We start from the raw sequence: 25,085 nt of genomic DNA, 5'->3' as shown, positions 1-25,085 counted from the left end.
GTGTAAAATATCGAATTTAGCCGTTTCCAAACAGCTTTTCTAATGCGATACTTCAAAAATGCGCATAAAAAGATGTGAATGGAAACACGGCTAATGTCAGCTTTAGCCTTTAAAACCCCTCATCTGTCTAACTGTTGTGCAAATACTATAAACACAAGAATCCACCACAAATGTTGCCGCTGCTATTGCTGTGCTGTTTAAAGTGCCACATTAATAACAGCCATAACATCACATTATAAAGTAATGAGAATACGTTGTCTATCATTATACAAAAACAGCACAGGTGTTCATTTGATAAATTTAAATTGATGAACAGTTGAAGTGAATTTAAATCTGTTGTAAGTACTGTAAGAGTTAATCCTGTGTTGTAAGATTCTGTCATCTTTTGTGATGATAGTGAATTAATTTTCATTCATGGAGGATTCTCTATTTTAATAGGAACAAATATTCTTCTGATTGCCAAATATTGCAAATAAATATGTTTCTCTGTTCTTGTAAATGTGGTTTGTCACTTTTGTCCAAGTTTAAAAGGTGCTAAATTCGATGTCCAGAGCATTAATATAGCAGCAAACAACTATTTGATATGTAAAGATATAGAGGAGTAATGTCTACCTAAACACTTTTTCGTTTTAACGCAGCTAATTTCTTTAATGCATTAATGCAATTGATCTTTCGAAGGTTATAGCGGGCTCCATTTTAAAGCTAGAGTGAAGATACTGGTATCACATGAAACTAGAAACCCTAGGGAATCCATTGGTACCAACCATGTCATACTAAACTTATGCTATGTTATGATTTGAGCCTATTTTTTATGCTAAATGCAGTATTGTGTTGTTAATTGATTTCTAATTATAAATATATACATACATTTGGTTAAAGGAAGCATATTTGTCCACTCCCATTTTGATAAAAGTATTAAATACATGACAAATCTCCCTTTAAGGTACATTTTGAACAGTTAAAAAATGTGTGATTAATCATATTAACTGTGGACAATCATGCGTTTTAATCAAGATTACATATTTTAATCGATTGACAGCCCTACTTCAAACCTTTCTTTCTGGACTTAATCTCTGTAGTAACCGTTCTCTGCCTGTGTGAGGCGCTGTTCAGCCTGTTATCAACTCCACCAACGACAAAACAAAAGACCAACTGGGACACTTCAGTAAATTCAAATCAAAATTTAATATTTGCTCGTAGTCACAAATGCTTTTTGGTCCACATAATATTTTATATCTTTGGGCTTATTAAGTAAGAATAAAATGTTTCTATAAAATATGTTCAGTCATATATTTAAATACACAGATTGTAGTATCTTATACAGATAAATTGTTCTATAGTCTCTACACATTCTTGGTTTTTCGAGCACTGAGGTCACGTTGGCTTTTAGTGGTCTCCTTTGGGACTCGTTACTTCAATACTTTAATGGTCTTTGGCAGCTTTATAACTGGTTTCCATTGTTAAAATCTTTTTTTTAATACTTGTGTGTTAAGTCGTTGGCACTGACAGTGTCAAACATATTACAGTGTTTGGTCCTAAATGCTATAAAATGCTCGGGGAATCACCTGGGAGCAGTATTTAGAAATGCTTTAAAGGAGCAGTGTGTAGCATTTAGGGGGATCTATTGGCAGAAATGGAATATAATATTATATATAAGTATGTTTTCTTTAGTGTATAATCACCTGAAAATAAGAATCGTTGTGTTTTCGTTCCCTTAGAAAGAGCCGTCTATATCTACATTTTCGTTTTTACGTCGGCCATCGAAGTTCTCCTACACACGGGAGAAGTTGTAATCTGCAACCTCACCGCTAGATACCGCCAGATCCTACACACTGCACCTTTTAAAATCCCAGTCAGTACACATGAGGACAGTAAAGAGTTTGAGGTGCTGCAGCGTCAGGGGCGATCATCACACACAGGTGCTGTACAGCGTCACTTTGTAACTGATCTCCTCCAGGACCCGGCGGACGGCTCGCTCCAACTCGACCAGCTCCGCGGCTTTGGCCTCCAGGATGATCTGGTTTGACTGGTAGGAACTCTCCAACTCTGAAAACACAGGAAGCGACATCACTAGACAAATTTTGGCGACCGCTTTTGTGTTCTGTCTTTTCGGCGAAAAAAAGTCATAGTATAGTATGTCGGAAAAATGAAGAAAGTCATAGTTTAGTATGTGAAATCATGTAAAATGAAAATACACCAAACATTTGACTGCTACCTCCAAGTCTCTGTAGCTTGCTGCTGCTCTGGGCGAGCAGCTCTTTGGCCTCCTGCTGCAGTTCATCCGCTCTCCTCCTCGCCTGCAGCACCGACTCCCCTTTATCCTCCACCAGGTCCTCCACCTCCACTATCTTATCTTTCACCTCCGCGTCAAACTCCTTCACACACACACATAAACAAGTGAGCATTATTTCAGGTATTTCAGAAGGTAATGATGAGTGAACAGTGTGTGTCTGTGTGTGTGTGAGCGACCTGCTGGGCCTCCTCTGCGTTCAGTCTGGCCTGGTCGGTGATCGAGTTGGCCGTCTCCGCCGTGCGGTCCACCTCCAGGTTGTTCTGTCTCAGCAGCCCGACCTCCCTCTCCAGCTGAACCAGACGACCCGTGGTGTTACCGAGCTTCAGCTCCGACATGGCCGTCTCCGACTCCACCTGACACACAAACACATTAAAGTATAAACACATTGTTTCTGTGTCATTTATCAGCACTGATATCAATCATCATCTTCAAAATTTTACAAGTTGATAGTGGTTTTATCCCCATGACAACAGTAACCTTGGAGGTCAGAGGTCAAACTCACAGAGACCAGCAGGTCCAGGGTTCCCTTCGTGTTGTTCTGGGCCAGTTGGATGGCGTCCATGGCGATACTCTGAGCACGCTCGGTCTCATCCAGGGCTGCCTTCACTACATCTGCTGTCTCCTTCATGTTAGACGCCATCTCACTGATGGACAGATAAAATATATGTTAACAGTGAATACACTGAGATATATTTATAGTAGCGTAACTTTAATTGTATATCATGTAGAGACAATGGGCCACTCGTACGAACAGATTCATGCTTTTTTGACGATCCAAATTCAAAGTGTGCACGTCACCTGGCAGCCTTGGCCTCTTTCAGCAGCGTCTCTGCAGCCTGGATGTCATCGGCGCTCTGGCTGAGGATCGTCTCCACGCTGGACAGAGTGCCGACCTTCTCCTTGATCTCCTTCGTCAGCTCCTGCAGCTTCTCCGTCGAGGTCGGCATCTCCAGAGCCAGCACCTCGTTGGACACCGCCTCGATCACTGCAACATCTGCCTTCTCATCTGGATCATCAGAAACATAACATGTTTGATCATTTGAGTTTGAGACAATGGATACTTTGTCGGTTTACCTGCAGCCATTTCTGTGTCCATTTACACCAATATTCAAAGATGTCTTTATTAATAATTCATTGCAACTAAAAAGGTGTTCAAAAGTAAAGAGTTATAGTGCTGCCATAAAACTAGAATTAAAGTTACTTTGCGTTAAACTCACTGGTGAGCAGGTCTCGTATCTCTTTGATGAGGTTGCGGAGCTGCTCGTTGCTCTGCTCCACTCTCTCTTTGCTCCGGTTGGATTTTACCAGCACCTCCATAGCGTTCACTTTGGCCTCGTTGGCGCGGTTGTTGGCTTCCCACACCTGAACCGCACAAACAAAATCAGTGTCTTGCTCACGAACATCTTGTGAAGTTATCCTATATTAGTTTTCACCACGTTTCACTCACCATCCTGGAGAGCTTGTCCACCTCCTGCATCGCTGTGAGGATCTCCTGGTCCAGGTCTTTGGATGATTTGAGAGCAGTTTGGGAAGTGGTGACGAGGCCTCCGCATCCTTCGCCGCCGCACCGAGGCGCTCCGTCATCGCCGGCACAACCCAAACCACCGCAGGGGGAGCCGGAGCATTCGTCACCTTCAGCTGCACCTCCGCACATCTGCAGAGAGAGAATATGTTCAGTGTTAACATGAAACTTTACAATAACGACAACACAGAGTTTTAGCAGTCTCTCTCACCTTCTCGCTGAGTGGTGACAGGTCAGATTTATCCAGCTCAGTGGACAGTTTGTCCAGCTTCTCAGAGTTTCTCTGGTGCTTGCGGTTAAACTCCTTCTGGGCGCTGCTCAGTTTGTCCTCCGTGGCTTTCCGTACTGCGGCTGACGCCTGCACTGTGTTTCCAGGATTACTGGTGGAGATGTTGGCGCGGAGCTCAGCCATCGCAGACTGACTGTGTGCATCTGCGATGGTGTCCATGGCACCTGAAAACACACACAAAGCGGTTCACACTACGAGCGACACAACAGGCTAGAAAACACACAGTTTCTCGGTTCTGTCGGTCTGGTTTCTCACCCTGGATGTTGGCGTTCTTGGCGTTGTACACCTGCTGTCTCAGGTCCTGGACACTCAGCTCTAGCTGGTTGGCCTCGTCAGTCAACGAGTCCAAGCTTGCATCGGTGGCGTTGGCATCACTGTGGAGAAAGTTCAACGTCTCCTCCGTCGTGTTCAGCTTTCCGTTTAGGTAGGACATCACACCGCTGAGGAGACAAGACAGTCATGAACTCAAATACAAAGGCGTCTTCTACGTCTCTTTGTATTTGTTTATGTACGTACGTAATCTGGTGCATCAGCTCCTGTATCTGATCCAGTTGCACGGCCGCAGGGTTGCTCTCCACTATGTCTCTGACAGCTTTGGCGTTTCTCTCCAGGCTGCTGACCAACTCTTTATACGGCGCCGTCACCCCGCTGATCTGGAGCTGTGTTATTTGGGCCTCCAGGCGTATAGTTTGGTTGGTCAGCTCGCCGACCACGGTGTCCCAGACAGCGAAGCACTGGTGGCAGGGTTCACAGGTGGGGAACTCGCCCTGGTAGCCTCTGGCGCACTTGTCACAGCGTGGGCCGGACACGCCCTCCACACAGGCACACTGACCTGTCGCACGATGGCACTGCCCGCTGGAGATCCCCCGAGAGTCGCAGTCGCAAGCTGGAAACACACAGAGAGGAAAGTCAGGGAAAAACTAATCCCAGGGATCCAAATAAATCCAGGAATAGGCAGATAGAACAAGAACTATGTACAATGTTTAAGTAGCTTTGACGAGACCTAAAAATACTTAAAAACGTTTGATTAATTTGAGAACGTTCTTAAAGAAAAAGGCCTGCGCACTACTCCATGCCACAATATCTTTTTACTATTTATAAACATTATGTCACATTCATCATCACATATATCTGAAAATCCATCACATACGTTAAAAAATGTTACATTACATTGAGGTAGAGGAAAAAGGAAAGAAGAAATATTAATAAATGCGTTTAAAACACCGTTCTATAAAATAAATAAGTTATCTATAACTCCTGTTGTATAACATTTTTAAATTTTTACAAATATATATATATATAAAGCTTATGTGAGGCCTAAAGGACTCCATTAAACAGCTACAGTATATGAGATGTGTGATAGTGTTGACATTTTTTAGTCTACCCGGGGAAATGAACCATTTGAAAACAAAGTTTGTTCAACCTCCTGCAACTCCAGTAAATAAACTCAAACATGAACGTGACCTTGAAGGTCATAATGACCCCCTCCGAGTGTCGAGGCGCTCCACGGGGTTGAAGAGGAAGAAGAGGAGGAGGAGGTTTGGTTTAAGTCAGAGAGAAGGAATGCAGGGTTTGAGAGAGTTTCTCCAATAGTGTTGCTGCATTTATTTGTGTGATTTATGGAGCATTAGGTGAGGGTTGGGTTTGAAGTTATGTTTTTGTCACGGTGAAATATTACACCTGCTTTTTTAAGACACATTAGGGTCAGAACATACATGGTGATTATGGGCCATTTAAGGAGCCACCAGAGCCACATACTTATAACAGTCGCCGTGTTTGGTCCCCTTAAATCACGCCAAGGATACCGACAAGACAAACATTCCAACCTCTGGCATCTAAATCTGGACAGAAGAACAACCTCTCAGCAGTGGCGGCATCTTAAAGAGGCTTCACTATCAACACTCTCACATCACTCCCACACATTTCTCAGAACGGGTAAGTGTAGATGGAAAGTGAGGTCCAGCTGGTTAACCAGCTTAAGAGACCTTTAGGGAATACAGCGGGAATAATTCAGGATTCCTGGGTCTGCTGGGCGTTGGTGCATGACGAAAGCGGGATGCCTGGGAGTTCTGGAGAACATCTGGTTCTCATGAGCCGGGAACGAGAGGTCAATCCCAGCTACCCTACCTCCCTCGCTCTTTCTCTCTCGCTCTCTGACGCTGAGCCAGCTACCGGGAGGCGCACATATCTGCAGATGGACTCTCCAGCAGACAATCATTTCTTGGGGGGGGATCAGAGACTGATAACTGAGCACCCGCTCGCTGATTCGCTGCTGCTGCTGACATCTAACCAACTCCCTCCAAAACCATTTCACAGTCACCGCTGGTATGTTGCGTCATACGTAATGAGCTGCACACACACACAAGGAGCAGAAAACCATGGAAAAACAATAAGAAGCTCAAGTCCTCCAACCGTGGTGACTCATATCTCATGAGAACTTCAACTACTTGCAGGGAGAAAAAAGATCTAATGAGTTGAAAAAAGAAATATAAACAGAGGGCAAGTACAGTACAGGCGGGAAGTATTTGGACAGGGATTTTTGGATGTGTACTCCAGCACATTGGATTATAAATGAAACAGTGACCATGAGATTTTAAAGGAGCAGTGTGTAGGATTTGGCGGTATCTAGCGGTGAGGTTGCAAGTGGTGAGTGGTGAAGCACGAGAGAGAGAGAGCGGCGGCGATGGCAGTAACGTTATCGATTCCAGCCCAAGCAGGAAAAGTTAACAGAGTTTGGTTTGTCCGTTCTGGGCTACTGTAGAAACATGGTGGACTCCGTGAAGAAGACCCGCTCCCTATGTAGATATGAAGGATTCATTCTAAGCTAACGAAAACACGATTCTTATTTTCAGGCGATTATACACTAAAGAAAACATAGTACCATTTCTGCCTATAGATCCCCTTAATTGTTACACACTGTTCCTTTAAGGTTATTTAAGAGTGTTCACATCCTTATTGGGTGAACAGTGTAAGACTCATGGCCTTTTTTTTAATCTATAGTCAAACAACGCAACCGAGAGGTTCTTTTATAGCCCAACCGTGGCATGTTCTTGGCTGGCCGAGTCTCTAACCTGACCTCAGCTAACCTGATAATATGTTTCACATACTGAGAGCCAGAGTGAAAGCCAGAAAGCTCCAGAAAAAAAGCAAGGAGTAAATGTGGCTGCAGTCCAGACCCGTCTGAGCATTAATAAGGAAAACGGAGAGAGAGTTTGTAACCGTATATCTAAACCTTCTTTAACTGACTCGGCCACTAGAGGGCAGAGGAACCAGCTGCACACACTCACGTATTAAATATTCATGTAGAATAAATAATGGAAGCATGTCAGAACAGACTTATGATCCCCCTCGGTCTGTTGGGAAATGACCTACCGTGACATTTGACCTCTGGATCCCCCCAGAAGAGCTCTCTGCACTCCCGACAGGTCTTGCCACCAAAACCGGGTTTGCACAAACACTGTCCTATGACCTGCAGGAACGACAAAACATAAATAAATTAAAATATTTAATAGTGATTCATCGCATGATTGTCCATAGTTAAATCGAAAAAATGTTATCTGTTCAAAATGTACAAATGTATGTATATATTTATTATTGGAGATCAATTATCAACACAAAACAATGACAAATATCATCCAGAAACCCTCACAGGTACTGCATTTAGCATAAAACATATGCTCAAATCATAACATGGCAAACTGCAGCCCAACAGGCAACAACAGCTGTCAGTGTGTCAGTGTGCTGACTTGACTATGACTTGCCCCAAACTGCATGTGATTATCATAAAGTGGGCATGTCTGTAAAGGGGAGACTCGTGGGTATCCATAGAACCCATTTTCATTCACATATCTGGAGGTCAGAGGTCAAGGGACCCCTTTGAAAATGGCCATGCCAGTTTCTTCTCACCAAAATTTTGCATCAGTTTGGAGCGTTATTTATCATCCTTGGTGACAAGCTAGTATGACATGGTTTGTACCAATGGATTCATTAGGTTTTTATAGTTTCATAGCCAGTATCTTCACTCTAGCAGGTTATGTTAATGCATCAAAGAAATTAGTGGCGTTAAAACGAATTTGCGTTATCGTGTTAACTTTGACAGTGTACGAGATGGTGGATTTAGGGTCTAAAATAGCTGAACTTTTCTACTAACGTACTTGGTTTCATGTCCTTTTATTCACATGCCGACACAATGGACGTTTGTAGTTTGATACAACTCGCTCCTCTTAGAGAAATCTGTATTATTCCACAGAGTATTCAGAGACTTCCTTCCTCTGATGGAAAGCAGCCAGTAAACACAGAAACCCAAATGTTTGTGTGAGTGTGTGCACACTGTTCTTTTCTTTATGTGCATGTTTCTGCGTATACACATGCAGGTTTGTGACTTTGAGTAAAACAGAGAGAAGCAATTCCCAAACAGCTGGAGTCCATATATAAAAAAAAAACAAGCCAAACACAGGCCTCAGTGATTAGATGGGTTGGTCACAGTGACTTGCCGCCCTGCAGCTGAGAATTGTTTGGAAAGCATCCTGGCCTGCCCCCACATTGTGTAAGGAAAACTCAGCTCAGTGAGAGACAACATTTTGTGGCGTTGGGATTCAGATCAGCTATACATCATAACGTGGGAGAGCAGCTGCTGCGATGCTAATGCAGGAAATGATGCAGACAGATGTTGGATGTTGGCGAGTGGTGGTTATGACTCACGTCGTTGCAGGAGGATCCGAAGGAGTGGACGGGGTCGCAGTCGCAGCGCTGGCAGCCCGTCCCGCTGGCGAGGTTCCACGTGTCGGCGGCGCAGCGGTCACAGTTCTGACCGACCACGTTAGGCTGGCAGGGACACTGACCGCTGTACTGATCACACTCACACTCGTCAGGGGATGAACAGGCCCGTGGCGCCGTGCCCACTGAGTAACACATGCACTCTGCAACAGAGGAGGAGAGACGTTGATCAGGGTTCAACAAGCGTTTGAAAGCTTCTACACACATTTTGGGTTCAAATCAGGGCTGAGAAAGAAAATACTGGTTAGTGTTTAATGCCTTTGTCTCTGTAAAAAGACTGAGATAAAAGTGTTGAACTTGTATTCATACAGTTATTATATTAATATCAATTAGAGCTAAACTGGTCAGTCAGCCAGGTCGATATATTCGCCAATACTAGCCTTTTGCAGATATATCGGTATGGTATACCCATACATACAGTGAGCTAGTAGTGTCACATTAACAGCTGTACTCACTCCTGCAGCTCTGAGTGCCAGCGTTGCCGTAGTAACCCTGTTTGCAGTGCTGACACCCGTAGCCCTCGGTGTGGTACAGGCACTTGAGGCAGGCGCCCGTCCGAGCGTCACAGGAACCCGGGTCGTGCATGTCGATGTTGCTGTTACACTGGCAGGGCATGCAGCGCCCGCCGGGCACCAGAGGGTTCCCGAAATAACCGGGAGCACACTCGTCACACCTGGCACCTGGGTGAGGAGGACAGGAAACAGGGAGTGGATTCATGTTTTTGAGTTCAGAGGGCTGATTAGAGGAGACCTCAATGTTTGTTTGGGTTTGTAACATGTGAAGACGTGATGACATAAAGTTATTAACATAAACTGCTTACACAAAACAAATCTGTAATTACTGTGAGATGCTCTGTGTGTGTGTGTGTGTGTGTGTGTGTGTGTGTGTTAATATACCTTTGTAGCCAGGGCTGCACACACACACCAGCTGGTCAGAGTTAGCCAGGTAACAGCTGTCAGAAAACTGCCGTCCACTGCGCGGCCCATCGGGGCACATACAGGCGCGGCAGTGGCCACCTGAACCCAGCTCTGGGTCACCATGGTAACCGTCCAGACACCTAGAAGTAAAGGAAAAGGTGAAGTAGAGAGACTCCCAGAAAGGGGTGGGCGATATTTTGAATATACTTGATGTATTGGGGCTCGTGGAGACTCGATTTCTACCTCTCACAGTGGTGTCCGGTGGCGAAGTCTCTGCAGCCCTGACACTCCCCGGTCTGAGCGTGGCAGTACTCGCTGTGGCCGTTACACTGGCACGCTCTGCACTGAGGGAAGCCCCAGAAGCCCGGCAGGCAGTGGGAACACTGGCGCCCCGTGGCCCCGGGGACACACGCGCACTGGCCTGTCGCCTCGTGGCAGAAGGCGCCGATCGCACCCCGAGGGTCACAGTCGCAAGCTGTAGGGTGACATTTTAATCATTACACTTGGTCCCGTGGCGGTCCACCGGAAGGGGCGGGACTTCGCCTCTCTATAAGCATCAAACCGTACGGTCGTGTTCAACACTTACGTCTGCAGCCGGCGGGGCTGAACAGAAACGTAGCCGGGGCGCAGTGCTCACAGTTCCTGCCGACGACGTTGGGTCGACACTGGCACTGACCTCCGCTGGCCTCGCACACGGCGCTGAGGGAACCTTGAGGGTCACACTGGCATGCTGGGAGATAAAACGAGAGAAGAATGGAGATTTATGAGAATGTTACGAGGAATATTACAAACAATCTGTGACTTTAGGTTGGACTATAGAAGATCTCTTCTCAGGCTTTATGAAACGGTGATGGGCAATTTTTTTTCTGACATTTTATAGAGCAAACGATTGAATGACCCGCGCCCTATGTAGATATGAAGGGCTCATTCTAAGCTATTCTTAGTTTCAGGTGAGTATACACTAATGAAAACATAGTAATGAATATTATATTCCATTTCTGCAAATAGATCCCCTGAAATTTTACACACTGTTCCTTCAAATAATAAACGGAAAAACTAATTTCAATGTCTGCCACTGTACAATCACACATTATATACATACACATATACAGTAAAACTACGCACCCATGGCTCCTTTGTGCAGCAGAGCAGAGACGCTGAAGATGTAGTCGTTGCAGATGTCGGTCAGCGGGCTTTTGACGACGCTCTGGCTGCTCTCCAGACACCGGTAGCGCTGGAACGTATCCCACGCTCCGTCACCGTCGATCCCATGGAACATGTCCAGCTCCCTGACCCGGGGTATCAGCACCAACTATAGAGAGAGAGGAAGAGGAGGAGGAGGAGGAGGAAGGTCGGGGGGAATGAAAACCATAATAAAAACACAGGATTGAAGAAACAGAGTAGCAGAGTGGAGGGAGGTATTTCAGATGTTCAGGGTGAAGTTTAGGATGAATCCAGCAACCATGGTGTTGAGTTTTGTTCCCAATTACAAAGACAAAGAGCTTTGAATTTGCCTTATGCTAGATAAGTTGGGGGTTAAGGAATGAATGCAGTTAATGAAATGCAACGTACGGAGTCGATGAGCGTGTACGGGCTCTGGTGGTCACTGACTGATGAGTAGAGAGGCAGAGTGAGACGGACCGTGTAGTTCTGTCCTTCATCGAGACACACCGGCCTCACCAGCAACACGTGTCTGAAACGCAACAGAGAGTCAGTGGAAGTGTTGTTAAAGAGAGACACACGGTGTAGTAAACTAGTGTATTTACCTGGATCCAGGCGGGAGAGAGATGGACTGCTCGTCTCCACTCTGGATGGAGTTGCTGCAGTGAGCGGAGTAGTCTGGAGGGTTGAGGACGGGACGACGGACTTGCATGTTCACCTCCTCCCACTGCTCTGGCAGCTGCAAACATAGACAGACACATTTATGTAAATTTTGAACAAATACAAAATGTGCGATTAAATATTTTAATCGATTGACAGCCCTAATAAACACCAATTATGTTTATGTCTGTTACCTGTGGCTCATAGCGAATAAGGATGTCATAGTCCATGGACTCTGGGATGTTGTCGATGGTGAACTCTAAGTAGGCTCCTTCTGGCACATTGACGAACCCCATACCGGTCCATGTGGGACTGCGATCCAGAGGGTAAGGCCTCGGTACCAACGACACACCCTGACAGAAAGAAAGAGATCAATCAATAAAGCTGTAGTTTACATATTTAGGTGAATAGACGGTACACACTCACAGGTCCATGCTTGGCGTCCTCGGCCTCGTAGGTGTAGTGATCCAGAGAGATGAAGTAGAAGCCGGACTCGACGCGATCGCAGCGTCGTCCAAACATGTGCTCCCTGCACACACACTGTCCTGAGTGAGGGTCACAGCTGTGGAGGGAGACAGATGTTATCTCAGTACCTTCATTATGCATGTATTTTTATTTCGCTGCTTTTCATAAATGTACAGAGATGTGTATGTTTTTGTGCATGTGAAATTTGATCCGACTCCTGTATATACACACTTAAAAAATGAATGAATAAAAGAGATCTTTAGACGTACTTATTGTGGACAGCCCCGCCCAGGTCACAGTCACATGATCTGCAGCCGTCCATGTCATTGGACAGACCCCAGTGCTGCGGCTACAGGGAAAAGAATGGAGAACAGACCTTTATTCATACACACATATAGTGAGGTTAAATATCTAAATTAAGGCTGACAGGTTGTGTTTGCGCACCAGACACTGATCACAGTTGTGTCCGTCAACGAGGCGTTTGCAGAAGCACCTTCCTGTGTCCATGTCACAGGAGTTTCCTCCGGGTAGCGTGCCCAGCGGGTTACAGGTACAAGCTGCCAAAACACACAAAGAGACAATGAAGCAGCAGATTCAAATGTCTGACTGTAGTTTATCTACAATCTGCATGTTTGCGTCAGTGTTTTACTTTGAAGTTCTCCAGTAAAATGCACATCTAATCCTTATTTCTGATATTACATTCCACAAAAGTTCCACCTTTCCTTGAAGTCACTATGAAACCAAATCCCTTAATTTCCCACTTTGAATTCCATCCATTTACCCATTCATGATTATGAAATTGAGGCATTTCTTAATGGGATGCCCTGTCTCAGTCAATTAGTCGACTAATCGACTAGTCTGTCTAACTGATCGTGACTTACCCAGGCAGCCAAGAGGCCCCTGTCCCAGTCCGTGGTGTCCTTGTCTGCAGTGGTCGCAGCGCTCGCCCTCCACGTTGCCTTTGCACCGACACTGGCCTGAGATCAGCCCGGCGGCCACGTCGGTGTGCGAATCACATAGTCCGCCCTGCAGAGACCCGGCCGGGTCACAGCTGCACGCTGTGGAGACATGAAAAATTACATTAAGGGAGATCGTGTGGCCACATGGATTCTTATCATTCCCACATGTTATGGTCATGTGAAAATATTTAACTGTGGACAGACATGGTGAGGGAAATATATTTGTGATGGAAAATAACATTTGTTCTGAGGAATAAAGAAAGATCTTCTCCAAGAAAATGGGAGAAATTGACCCCCTTTACTGCAAACAACAAAGACACTATCATATCTGAATTTAGATAACAACATCCAACAAATCAACATTAACAATATCTGCTCATCAATATAAATACAATTAAACTAAAAGTCTAAAGCCCTGAGTGCTTTAACATGCATGTATCATCCATCTATAAATCCTACACACTATACTGTCTATAGACATGTATGCATGCTAATACTGTACATAATCACCAACTTCATGTATATATATATATATATATATATATATATATATATATATATATATATATATATATATATATATATATATACACATATACATATACATATACAGGAAATAGTATGCAAGTTGTTGTATAATTTGTTATAAGTTGTTGTATAATTTATTTTATTTATAAAAATATATATATATATATAAAAATATATATATTTATATAAATAAAATAAATTATACAAATATATATATATAAAAATATATATATTTATATAAATAAAATAAATTATACAACAACTTGCATACTATTTCCGGTGAAATATTACAGTATATATATATATATATTTACTGTTTTTTGTGTAACAAAATGTATTTTATGTAACTGCCGTATTGAACTTTCTAAATAAAGTATTGGTGAAAAAAATGGGTAAAAAAATAAAGGTGTAAAATAATATTTTCTTATCTTGTAGTAACATCACCAGTAAGATATTTGAGATATTTTGCAAAAGCAGTGTGTAATTTAAAAGAGGAGTTGTGTAAAGAGTCTGTATATCATTTTACTGCACTATTCCCACTTGTAACCCAGTATTCAGAAGGTAATTACAATCATGATGTAACAACAGCTACTTTCTGCTGCTCACTTCAAAGGCTGCAGCTCCAGGTGGTTTTTCTCTGAGGAAGAAACACGTCCTGGAGGCGGACACCAACATGCATTTTAACAGACTGTTAGTGTAATGAGTGGAGTGGACCATAAACGGGAACAACGAATCAGAGGTTACGTAGAGGTGACTTACGCTCACAGACGTTGGGGTCCCTCAGGTCTCGGTTCGGGTGCTGGAAGTAGAAGGGCGCACACTGCTCGCACTGTCGGCCCATCGTGTTGTGTTGACAGTCTTCGCACACGCCTCCGCTCATGTTGCCGGTCGTCATGTACACGGCCAGGTCGAAGTGGCACGATGTGGAGTGATGGTTACACTCACACTCTGAGAAAGGAAGGGAGATTTACTGCTGGTCTTTCTTTTGAAATGTACATTTTCTAAATTATCAATATGATAATTTATCGTTTTTCAGTGGAATCGTATCGTGATGAAATCACATATCAAGATATCGTTGTCTAAATTGATAATATCAAGCACATACTAACTCAAATTTCTCAGAAAATCTGATCTGAACTCTAAACTTAAATCAAATCTTAACCTGATTACTCTTTATTTGTGTGCATGCATGTAAACATAGTCAGTTATGTTTTCCCTTAAATTTCACTTGTTCATTTTGCACTTGAGTTCTTAGTTAAATGAGAAAATACTTTTCATTTGTCAAGTATTTCATTCACACAGGAGTATACAAAAATAAGCTTTACCATGTGGTTATTTCATAAAAACTATAGAAGTGTTCTTACTCTTGCAGGCGTGGGCGTTTTGTCCCTCCGCAGGCCTCCAAGGCATATCATGGTAAAAGTCTTGACAGCGCTCACAGTTTAGTCCCTCGGTGTTGTGAACACACACACAACGGCCATGGACCTAAGACATATATCAAAAAACATCATTCATCTTATAATAGAAATAATTTAAAAAAATAATGTAATAATTTAAAAAAACTCCCAAAAGAAAATAAAGAAATACAAATTCAAATAATAAAATAAAATAAAATAAAATAAAATAAAATAAAATAAAATAAAATAAAATAAATTAACTAATGGTGACTCCCACCCCCCAAATAGATCTCCATTCAATACACTAGGGGGATGTGTTGTGACACAATTAAGTTACATAAATTCCTGGATTTGACTCTCTGCCTTTGTGAGTGTGTGTTTGATGTACCATGCCCTCAGTTCCAGTCGTTGCTCCATCGATCGGGGCGCACTCGGAGGCGTGACCGTAGCAGAAGCAGTTGCCGCGGACGACCATGTCATAGAGGGAGTAGTAGTACTTCTCCGTCACCTCCTCGCGGGAGTCGAGCAGGTTGTCGCCCAGCGTGTGGAGCTTGATGAAGTTCACCCGGAGGTTGGTGATCTTCAGCATGTCTGCACACACACACACACGGGAAATTAAGAGTGTTATATCACACACACTTTTTACAACTTCATTTTTCAAGTTGCTCGCCGAGTTTCAGACCTCAAAGACGCCGCCGCTGTTCCTCACACACCTACGGCATTCACCACATACTTAACATGAGGCCTCTGCATGTGTGTGTGAGTGAGTCTCAGTCTGGACGTAGGCGAGTGAACGAAGGCCGAGTCGCTCCCACATGTGAAATTCCACGCAGTGCTCTTCCTGTCTGACCTCTGACCCCTGCACCTCTGCTCCAGGTAGCTGTTTACCTGGACAACCAACAACTAAAAGATGCTAAGAATCAACTCAATACTGTCATGCGTTTATCACACACCACACCAGGGAGGTCAGAGGTCAGGCTCAGGTCAAATTAAACCACTACAATGTGTTCGGTATTATCTTGATTATTTTGGTCACATTTTATCTTAAAGGTACAGTGTGTAGGATTTGGCGGCATCTAGTGGTGTGGTTGCAGATTGCAATCAACTGAGTTCCCCTCTGCTTACCATAATAACACTACTTTAGGAGCAACGGGAGTCAGACGGCGGCTGGCGGCACCACGGTTTTGCAATTTTTTTAAATGGTAATTTAGGATCAGCTTACTCTGTATCCTCAGGCTGTAGGGGTCGTCAATCTGAAAGACGGGGTCCAACACCCGAAATATCACCTAAACAGGGAAAAAAACAGGTAAAAGTTTGTATTGAAAGAGACTTTTGTTGGATATTTATAAATGTACATCCTATAATCTAACCCAGACACTCTTATCAATAGAAAAACACTCGCAAATGTAAATAAAAAGTCAAGCTCACCTCTCCCTCGCTGGATGGTTCGATGTCTGAGTAATGGGAGTCGCAGATGATTTCGTCCACTTTGGCCATCGGCTCCGCGGACACGTCGGGGAAGGACGTCTCGCAGTCGTAGGCAAAGTAACGATAAACCTGCCACGTCTTCCCGAAGTCCATGGAGCGCTGGATCATCATGGCAGCCGGCCGAAACGTCTGTCAACAGAGACGGAGGGGAAAATATCATCACATCATAAATCATCACGTTGTTTTTCTGCATCTTCTTTTACTCTAAGATGTCAGGGTTTCACTTTATTTATAAGACTTTTGATGCTTTTTCTTCTTTTTTTGTAATTACTTATTTATTAGCATGATCGCCTTTTGATCAAATCTAATTTGTGAGAATATTTTAATTTGAAAAAAGTACATTTTCAACTATTTTTGATAGACTTGTCCCTTGTGAAAGGGACCCTCACATGTCAATTTCCTTTCCTGTAATTCCTGCTGAAAACAAAATATTGTTGAGACTTTTCTATGTCATTAATAACCAGTTAATCTCAACTAATTACATATTTCTTTGCATCATTTACAAGCAAGTTTCTTTGTAAATAATCCAGAAAAACAATTTTAAATAATAAATATCAAAGTTTTGTGAACTTAAATTTGCATAGAGTACGTTTTTCTGCTACTTCTTCATCTATCTAGATATAAATACTGAAGGTATTTAATGTTTTTCATTTGGATACAATAAAAATACACATAAAGTAATGATACTCCTGAAAGGGAGGAAGCTCTTAAAACGTGTTGATCTTTTCTGCCATCTAGTCCCAAAACAGGATGGGACAGGATACACACGGAGCGTGTGTGTTTTGATTATGATGTAGAGTTGCAGGCACGCAGCCAGCTGGCCGCCGTCACGGCCGACCATGTGAAAGCAATGAAAGCGCCGTGTTTTACTGCACCGCCTCAAACTCATCCTCTCCCTCCTCCTTCTCTTCCCACCGTCCTCCAGAGACCAAAACCATTTCCCACATTCCTCCACCACAGCTGTCCGACGCGGTGTTTATCTCCGTGGGTACGGCAGTGTATCATGTGTGTGTGTGTGAGAGAGAACAGGCACCTTGAAGGTCATGATAAGGTGCGTGAAGTGAAACTCGGCCTCCAAGTCCAGCTGGATGGTCACATTCTCCACACCTGCAGGTAAAAAGGAAACAGGAAATTAACAATTAAATCTCTTTCTCGGCTGATCCCCATTCATAAAAAACACCTAAAACAGACTCTCTCACGCACTTTAACATAATATGTTTTAAATATTTACAGATTCTTTCTGCACATGTTTATGCAGCTGAGGCTCACACATGAATCTCATCACGGTTCTGGATTGTGTTGCTGCAACAGCTACTCCGAAATTCTTCACATGCATGTGTCAATGTGTTTTTAATCTTTGCTACATCGCTTTGCAACATTAAAACTCAAGAAATGTCTTAGTTAGTAATGTGTTTATTGGTTGCTAGAAGGGCTGTCACATTTTTTATGTGTTCAAAATGAACCTTAAAGGGAGATTTGTCAAGTATTTAATACTCTTATCAACATGGGAGTGGACAAATATGCTGCTTTATGCAAATGTATGTATATATTTATTATTGGAAATCAATTAACAACACAAAACAATGACAGATATTGTCCAGAAACCCTCACAGGTACTGCATTTAGCATAAAAAATATGCTCAAATCATAACATGGCGAACTGCAGCCCAACAGGCAACAACAGCTGTCAGTGTGTCAGTGTGCTGATTTGACTATGACTTGCCCCAAATTGCATGTGATTATCATAAAGTGGGCATGTCTGTAAAGGGGAGACTCGTGGGTACCCTTAGAACCCATTTTCATTCACATATCTTGAGGTCAGAGGTCAAGGGACCCCTTTGAAAATGGCCATGCCAGTTTTTCCTCTCCAAAATGTTATGTAAGTTTTAATTTAGTAATGTCTACTTATGGAAACCAAACACTAACTGTATAACAAGGCTAAATGTAACAGCTGGTGCAGCCTGCTCACGAAGCCAAGATGGAGCTGGAGGATGACTGAGAGGGAATTAGGAAATCCCACGAAAACCTATTGTGTGTCTGCAACTTCCTGCTGTTTCAAAGCCATCTGCACTTCTGGCCGACGCAACTCTCTCCATGACTCACACCTCCGACAGATTCCCACCACTCGACAGCATGGATGTGGGAACAAAGAGGGCCGGGTCTGTTCGTCTGTATGGGAACTTACTTACTGTAATGGGATTTCTTTCAGCGCTCAAATTAAGGATGTGATGATTGTTTTTTTTTACCCTGAGTAACTGAGGAGGGCGTTATTAATCAGGCAGATCAGCGTTTCCAGCATCAGTTAGTATTGAAATCAAGTGAGCTCAGTCCCTGTAAACACAGCGTCTGAACAGACTCTGGAACAGTTTGTCTAAAACCATCAGATTAACTGAATTTGTTATTTCCTTTCATACAATTCTGACTTATACTGATTAGCCTATTAATTTGTTGTTGTTGGTTTCTTCATCTGAATATAGCCTAGTTGCTTTCCTTGTTGGAAATTACTTACATTATGTGCCAAAGCACACATAAAACAACACCAACAAAGGGTTCCATACACAAGAAGAGACACTACAGGTACTGTTTTCATAACTGATTAACCAATTTAGGTACATTTTCATGCAAAAAATGTCAAAGATGTAACGGTTTCAGCTTCTGAGATGTGAAGATTTGCTTCGTTTCCTCGTCTTACATTGCAGTAAACTGAATAATATTGAGATGTTGGTCGGTTAAAAGACATTTGAAAGTGTCACTTAATTGTGATGACGGGCATTTCTCACTATTTTCTTACGTTTATGATTAATCCATAATGAAAATAACCTTGCAGTTTGATATAAAATAGTTAAAACTAAGCTCCACAAAATGCTGCTTAAACATGAATGCATGAGTAATAATAATCTAATGCCAATATTAAAAAAATAATTAATTAATATGGATATGAAATAATGAATTATGAAATAAATCCTGAAATAAATGAGGCAATAAATATATAATTTTTTTTTAAATATAAATAAACATTAATTTAGTTATGATCCTGATTATACTTACATACTAAATAACATGTCAATGCAGGACTTGGAGTATTTTTACAAAGTGGTATTAGTACTTATACTTAAGTATCTGAATACTTCCTGTTTCTGTGAAGCACCGCTGTCTCATTACACACTTCCTTCTGTCTCCACTTTAAACGCCTGTGTGTGTTCAACTGATGACACATCTGGTTCTCCTCAGCACACCTGTTCTCCTCAGCACACCTGTAAGCCCCGCCCCTTAGGCCTGCTGTGATTGGCTGCAGCGAGAGGCTCTGTGATCTCCTGTCTACTCATTAGTGAGCTCAGTTCTCATGAGAACAGCCTCACTGAGAGCTCACACGCTATACCTGCTGCTCATCTCAAACCAGCAGTGAAGTCTCTTTAAGTCTCTTTAATTCAACAAACACGCTTCCTCTTAGTCTCACGCGTCTCTCACCGTTCTCCGACTGCCACCAGGTCTTGAGGCGGTTGTGGGCGAAGGTGGTGACCAGGTTTTCGATGGTGTGGCTGCCCTGGTTGTAGTCCTCGTCGAACGGCTCCCTGGAGTCGCACATAAAACATTTCTTCTCCTCCTGATGGACGCAGAGCACACAGAGAGGGGTTAAAGGCTGCTGTTAGTTCTGTATTTGATTCACCAAGGGTTGGATATTTACAGTGAATAAAACACAAAGATGAATGATATTATCTTTGTTACTCTGGTTAATCAACTAAACAGTTTTGTGACTTCTTCGTTAGAAAGTAGTTCCAAAGAAAACTTTCTTCGCTATAACACTATCTGATGGATAAATCTACGTTTAACTCCTTTAACATTTTTGTACTTCAATGATTCGCCTTCGGTACTCCTGTATTTAAGTGTTTTTAGTATCTATGTGTGTTTTTTTCTAATATCATATGTGTCAAGCTGTTGCTGTTGTTATTGTTAATGCGGCAAAACCAAAACCCCTCGGGGCAAATAAAGGTCTTGAACTTGAACTAACTGTGTTGCAAATAAACTGAACTTGTTTGGGTTCAAGTTTGCCCCTTAGCTCCAATTAATTAAATCTTTAAAGGGACCGTTTGTACCTTCTTACACGTATAAATCAATCCGGGTCGGTGTCCCATGCGCGCTTGGATGTGGCTACGGTGTTCAGACAAGACTCCAACACAAACTACACGGAAGCACCAAAACCGCAAAGTTATATCTAGTAAAGCCCGTCTTATTAAACAGTGTTGGCCGCGGTCGGAGGACGCGGGGGAGACCGTAGCTTTGGTCTCCAGGGCCGTAGTCTCTGCTGTATTCTGCTCCTCTGCCTGCCTGCTTGCCTTCACTCACACACCGCGCTCGTTCTCGCTATTTCGCTCCACTCTCACGTGCATGCGGCACACTACACACTGCAAAAGACTTAGTTTAGCTCTGAGAATATCTAGTGAATGTACAGTGGACGTTTGTGCAGAAATAACTGCTGCAGCTCCTCCAGACCAACAGAGGTTTCCCGTGTCTTGTGAAGTGACGGGGCTCCGCAGCGAGAAACGTTATCGTCTACGACCAAAACTCCAGTGTCTCCCCTGTTCTCTCCGACTGGGTTCGGGAGGCTGAAGAAGGAAATGCCAACATTAGGATCAGCATTGATTCATGGAGAGATCTTCGTCTGGTCAGCTAACATTACTGCCAAGCAGGTGAAATATAGAGTGATATTGTGGTTTTAGCTGACGTGTGTCGCCTCACTGTTTCGACCGATGCTCGTTCATGTCTATTTAGAGCGAGCACAAGCGCGAGCCCGACGCTGACTTTTGTTGACTTAACGGCCACAGGTGTCGCTGTTAACAAGCATTTCTGATTCTTACAAACAGTCCCTTTAATCAAACAGCATACGATGATATTTTAGACAACAGTCTGTTTCCAGCTTTGTGATACTTTGGAGAAGGTGATGATGCTGGTTTTCCTAGTTTGGTGTGGAAGAACTTGACTGTCCTGTATAGTGCACCGAGACCTCCTGACCTCAACCCCATCCAACACCTCTGGGATGAACCGTTTTAGTCTCCGTCTCTCCGGCTTCACTAATGCGGCCGAATGGGAGTAAATCCTTGCTAACCAGGCTTCAAAACCTTGTGAGAAGCTTTTCCCTGAAGGAGTGGAGAAGCTGAATGAGCGTTCACTAATCACATGTGGGTGTTAGTTTGAGGCGTCCACACACTTTTGGCCACGTAGTAGTTGGTAATATTAGAGAGATCCAGGAGAAGTTAATTCAAATGAAGGGATGTAGAGTATATATATATATCGTGTGTCTGTTTTATAATGTGTTAACAGCAGGAGCCTCGCCTGAACCAGATGGTCTGGCATGGTCTACAAGTTATGCTAAATCTCACAATATCGCAGCGTGTGAATAAACAAGTTTCTCAATTTCACCGAGCTCCTGCCAACTATGTCTGTGTTGAAATGTGAGCCGGATCTCTCTACACTACGGTATGTATCTCCTCTTAACAGTGTTTAGTGGAGAGAAAATAAAGTCCTCTACTTCCTCGCCCCTCCCTGCATCAGCTCATACTTGAGGCCTGTGCTCATCCTCAGGAAGCTCTGAACACAGCGTGTCATTTCATAAGGATGCCATTCACGCAGAGAACCAACTCGCCATAGGGTTGTTTGAAAAAAGGAGAGCATCCCCCCTGCTTCGCCCCGCCGGCCCACATGCAACACAGCGGACGGATTGTGAGGCCACACAGCGCTTTTATTGTGGAGAGGAATGTCTGAACTCCCACTTGACAAGACGGCGAACAGACACTGTACATGTGCACGCTCCCACACATGAGCTGAGACTATCAGACACTTAATTGATTAGTAATTTGGATAATCAGTGAGCCACTTCTTGAGCAAAAATGCAAAACATTGGATGTAAAATGTTTGAATTTTCTGCTTTTCTTCATCTTATTGGACAGTGAACTAAATATATATTTGTGTTTTGGGCCTTTGATCGGACAAACAAACAATTTTAAGATGCATCTCGGGCGTTTTTCACTATCTTGTGACCTTTTAAAGACGACGATGAAGACAGATGCAGGCTTAGTTTAATAACACAGAGTTGATCTGTGGTTTTATTATTACCAAAGTGACAGAAACATAACAGAAAACAAGCTGCTGTGGAGGGTTTAACCTTATTTTTTCATCATTATCATACTGTATGGGCTCTTAAATATAACGAGGGATTCCTGGTTGACATCAACCAGCTGAAGTATTCATAAGCAATAAGTTATAGTCATAAAAATGCCTATGTGTACAGTACAAGGCCAGCAGCGCTGATATACATTTTAAATCACTTTAATGAGTTTCTGTAAAGAACAGACCCGCTTTCTGAAGTGGCAAATTACAGGAAAGACAACAAATCCTTATTATTACTTAACTTTTAAAATCAAAGACAATGTTCAGTGTGATTTATTTGTTTTAAAATAAAGTTTCTGTAATGATCATGCTCGTATAAAATGCTTTTGTTCAGGGTATTTCACTGTTATCTCTTCAACAGGTAATCATTATGAATGATTATGATTCCAGTCGGTCTGATATTGCTTTAAAATTTTTAAAAATGCACTTAGAAAAGAAACTGATCTCATGTGACGAATGCTATTTTAAGTTTATATATCCGCTGGAATCACATACAACTGTTTTCTACTTGTCATTTTGACCAATTAAGAGTCCAAATCTTTATCATCCCACTGGTGGAAATGTGGTCTAAAGGCATTAATATACTTGTTTAATCTCTTTGTCTTGATTTATAACTTTAACTTTGTGGGTTTTACATTTATTTCTTCATCTATACATTATCTTCTCTTCTATTTCCAACCTTTACCCTTTTTCTTCTTCATGTAAAAGCACTTTGCAACTGCTCTTTTGAAGATAAAGTTTCAACGTTTGCATGCTCGCTTGCACTCTACAGCCAACAAAAGAGACAAAAACCAAAGAACAATGTGAAGAAACTTTCTCACATTGTTATATTTCGAAACAACTACTGTATCAAGTTCAAGGACATTATAGAGCTCATTCTGCAGCTTGCAGATAAATCAATAAATCAGGTATGAAGTCTCTTAAAATCACCTATTTCTACCTCTTCAGAAGAGTCCAAGATCAGCTTTTTTTCACCAGAACTAACTCAAATATGGTCTTTGAATTTCATGCTTTAATAAAGGTTTTGGATGCATATTTATCTAGATAGAAAACTGCTTTTATTAACTTTATTTACTAGAAAAACCCTAGACAGAAACTCATCAATCAAACCTATTTTGTTCTACATTTTGCAGGAAATCAACAGCAGCAGCATCAGCATTCCTCTTTCTTTTCTTACCTCTAGATGTCCAACGATGCAGAAGCGCTCTGGCTCCTCCAGGCCACAGGTGGAGGTGACTGAGAGCTTGTGTGCCCGGCCGATCAGCAGGTCACCGGTGGCCGGATAGCAGCTGCCCTCGGTGCAAACATCTGCAAAATCTGGCAGTAGCTGGGCCCTGATGGGACACCACAGGGCTGCTGCAGGGAGGAAAAACACACATCTGTCAGTGAATAAAACCTGGGAAATACTCTCATACATGCACAGATTGTCTTCTTTTGCTTTCAATTATAAAACCCAGAAGCAGAGCGTGTTTTTAATTAAAATCACATTGATCCTCTGTGTAGTTATAGAGCAGTAAAAAGTTGTCAAACTTTTCTGCAGCAGCTTCACCCTTCCTCATCTTTAAAACTCTATAATTTCTGGTAACAATAAATGAATAATGGTTTACATATGGCTCTCATTAAATGTGTTGTTGCTTCAGCAGATGTTTTTTGGCAGCTATACAGTGTCCTGACAGCTCCTCACAAAGTTTTTACATTAAAAAACTTTAAAATAAAAACATAAACTCACCCAAAGTTGTTATAAAGTGGATTATGAGCGACATATCCAGATGCTGGACATTGACAGCAGTCTTGTGGATGATGTTGATGCTCCTGAAGCTGAGATAGAGACAGTGTGTGTATGAAGAGTAAATAAGTCAGAGGGAGTTTTCTTGTACAAGTCCTTATGTATGGGGTGTGGAAAGTGCCACTCTAAGCATTACCCTGTGTATGAAGTGTGGATAGTGCCACAGCTAACTAAAGAAGACTGTAGTGTGACATACTGTATGCTGTTGTCTAGATGGCAATAAAGTTTAAAAATGACAATATATCTTTGGCATTTTCACGTTACTTAATAAAAAAATAAAATAAATAAAATAAATAAAATAAATAAAATGAATAAAATAAATAAAAATAAAAATAAAAATAACTTATATAGCACACTTTAAAATACAGCGAAATCTCAAGGGGGTAAAACAATCATAATAAAGCGTTAAAAACTATTTACACACAAAAAAACATGCAATTAAAAGCTTTAAGTACTCAGACATCATTTTACTCAAGTAAATGTAATACCACGTTGTAGAAATACTCTGTTACAAGTTAAATTCCTGCATTCAAAATTAAGGCAATGAGCATTAAAATATACTTACAATACCAAAAGTACTCATTATGCAGAATGACCTATTTCAGAATAATATATATTATACTATTTTATTATAATTATTAATGCATTAATGAGTTCATCACTTTGATGTTGCAGCTGG

General features: G+C 42.3%; 1 protein-coding gene across 1 annotated transcript in view; it reads right to left on the bottom strand.

Annotated features, from left to right (window-relative positions):
* Positions 1-1,166: 1,166 nt before the first annotated feature.
* The window catches only part of LOC119482539 (laminin subunit beta-1-like), a 28,052-nt gene continuing 4,133 nt past the window's right edge, over positions 1,167-25,085 (bottom strand). Inside the window, exons 2-34 of the mRNA XM_037760153.1 lie at positions 24,350-24,438; positions 23,798-23,976; positions 19,924-20,059; positions 17,489-17,562; positions 16,396-16,584; positions 16,190-16,253; positions 15,356-15,558; positions 14,935-15,055; positions 14,330-14,518; positions 12,965-13,141; positions 12,528-12,640; positions 12,353-12,432; positions 12,045-12,180; positions 11,813-11,971; positions 11,564-11,697; positions 11,370-11,490; positions 10,923-11,109; positions 10,384-10,527; positions 10,041-10,272; positions 9,777-9,937; positions 9,336-9,560; positions 8,806-9,023; positions 7,477-7,573; positions 4,621-4,990; positions 4,360-4,544; positions 4,027-4,268; positions 3,741-3,947; positions 3,511-3,655; positions 3,092-3,299; positions 2,796-2,937; positions 2,470-2,646; positions 2,216-2,375; positions 1,167-2,046 (exon numbers count right to left, since the gene is read on the bottom strand). Coding sequence (XP_037616081.1) covers positions 1,910-2,046; positions 2,216-2,375; positions 2,470-2,646; positions 2,796-2,937; positions 3,092-3,299; positions 3,511-3,655; positions 3,741-3,947; positions 4,027-4,268; positions 4,360-4,544; positions 4,621-4,990; positions 7,477-7,573; positions 8,806-9,023; positions 9,336-9,560; positions 9,777-9,937; positions 10,041-10,272; positions 10,384-10,527; positions 10,923-11,109; positions 11,370-11,490; positions 11,564-11,697; positions 11,813-11,971; positions 12,045-12,180; positions 12,353-12,432; positions 12,528-12,640; positions 12,965-13,141; positions 14,330-14,518; positions 14,935-15,055; positions 15,356-15,558; positions 16,190-16,253; positions 16,396-16,584; positions 17,489-17,562; positions 19,924-20,059; positions 23,798-23,976; positions 24,350-24,383 — 5,346 coding nt within the window. The 5' untranslated portion in view covers positions 24,384-24,438 and the 3' untranslated portion in view covers positions 1,167-1,909. The remainder of the gene's footprint in view (positions 2,047-2,215; positions 2,376-2,469; positions 2,647-2,795; positions 2,938-3,091; positions 3,300-3,510; positions 3,656-3,740; positions 3,948-4,026; positions 4,269-4,359; positions 4,545-4,620; positions 4,991-7,476; positions 7,574-8,805; positions 9,024-9,335; positions 9,561-9,776; positions 9,938-10,040; positions 10,273-10,383; positions 10,528-10,922; positions 11,110-11,369; positions 11,491-11,563; positions 11,698-11,812; positions 11,972-12,044; positions 12,181-12,352; positions 12,433-12,527; positions 12,641-12,964; positions 13,142-14,329; positions 14,519-14,934; positions 15,056-15,355; positions 15,559-16,189; positions 16,254-16,395; positions 16,585-17,488; positions 17,563-19,923; positions 20,060-23,797; positions 23,977-24,349; positions 24,439-25,085) is intronic.

This window comes from Sebastes umbrosus, chromosome 23, assembly GCF_015220745.1.
Source record: "Sebastes umbrosus isolate fSebUmb1 chromosome 23, fSebUmb1.pri, whole genome shotgun sequence".
Taxonomy (NCBI): Eukaryota; Metazoa; Chordata; class Actinopteri; order Perciformes; family Sebastidae; genus Sebastes; species Sebastes umbrosus.
This window is presented reverse-complemented; position numbering and strand designations above follow the sequence as displayed.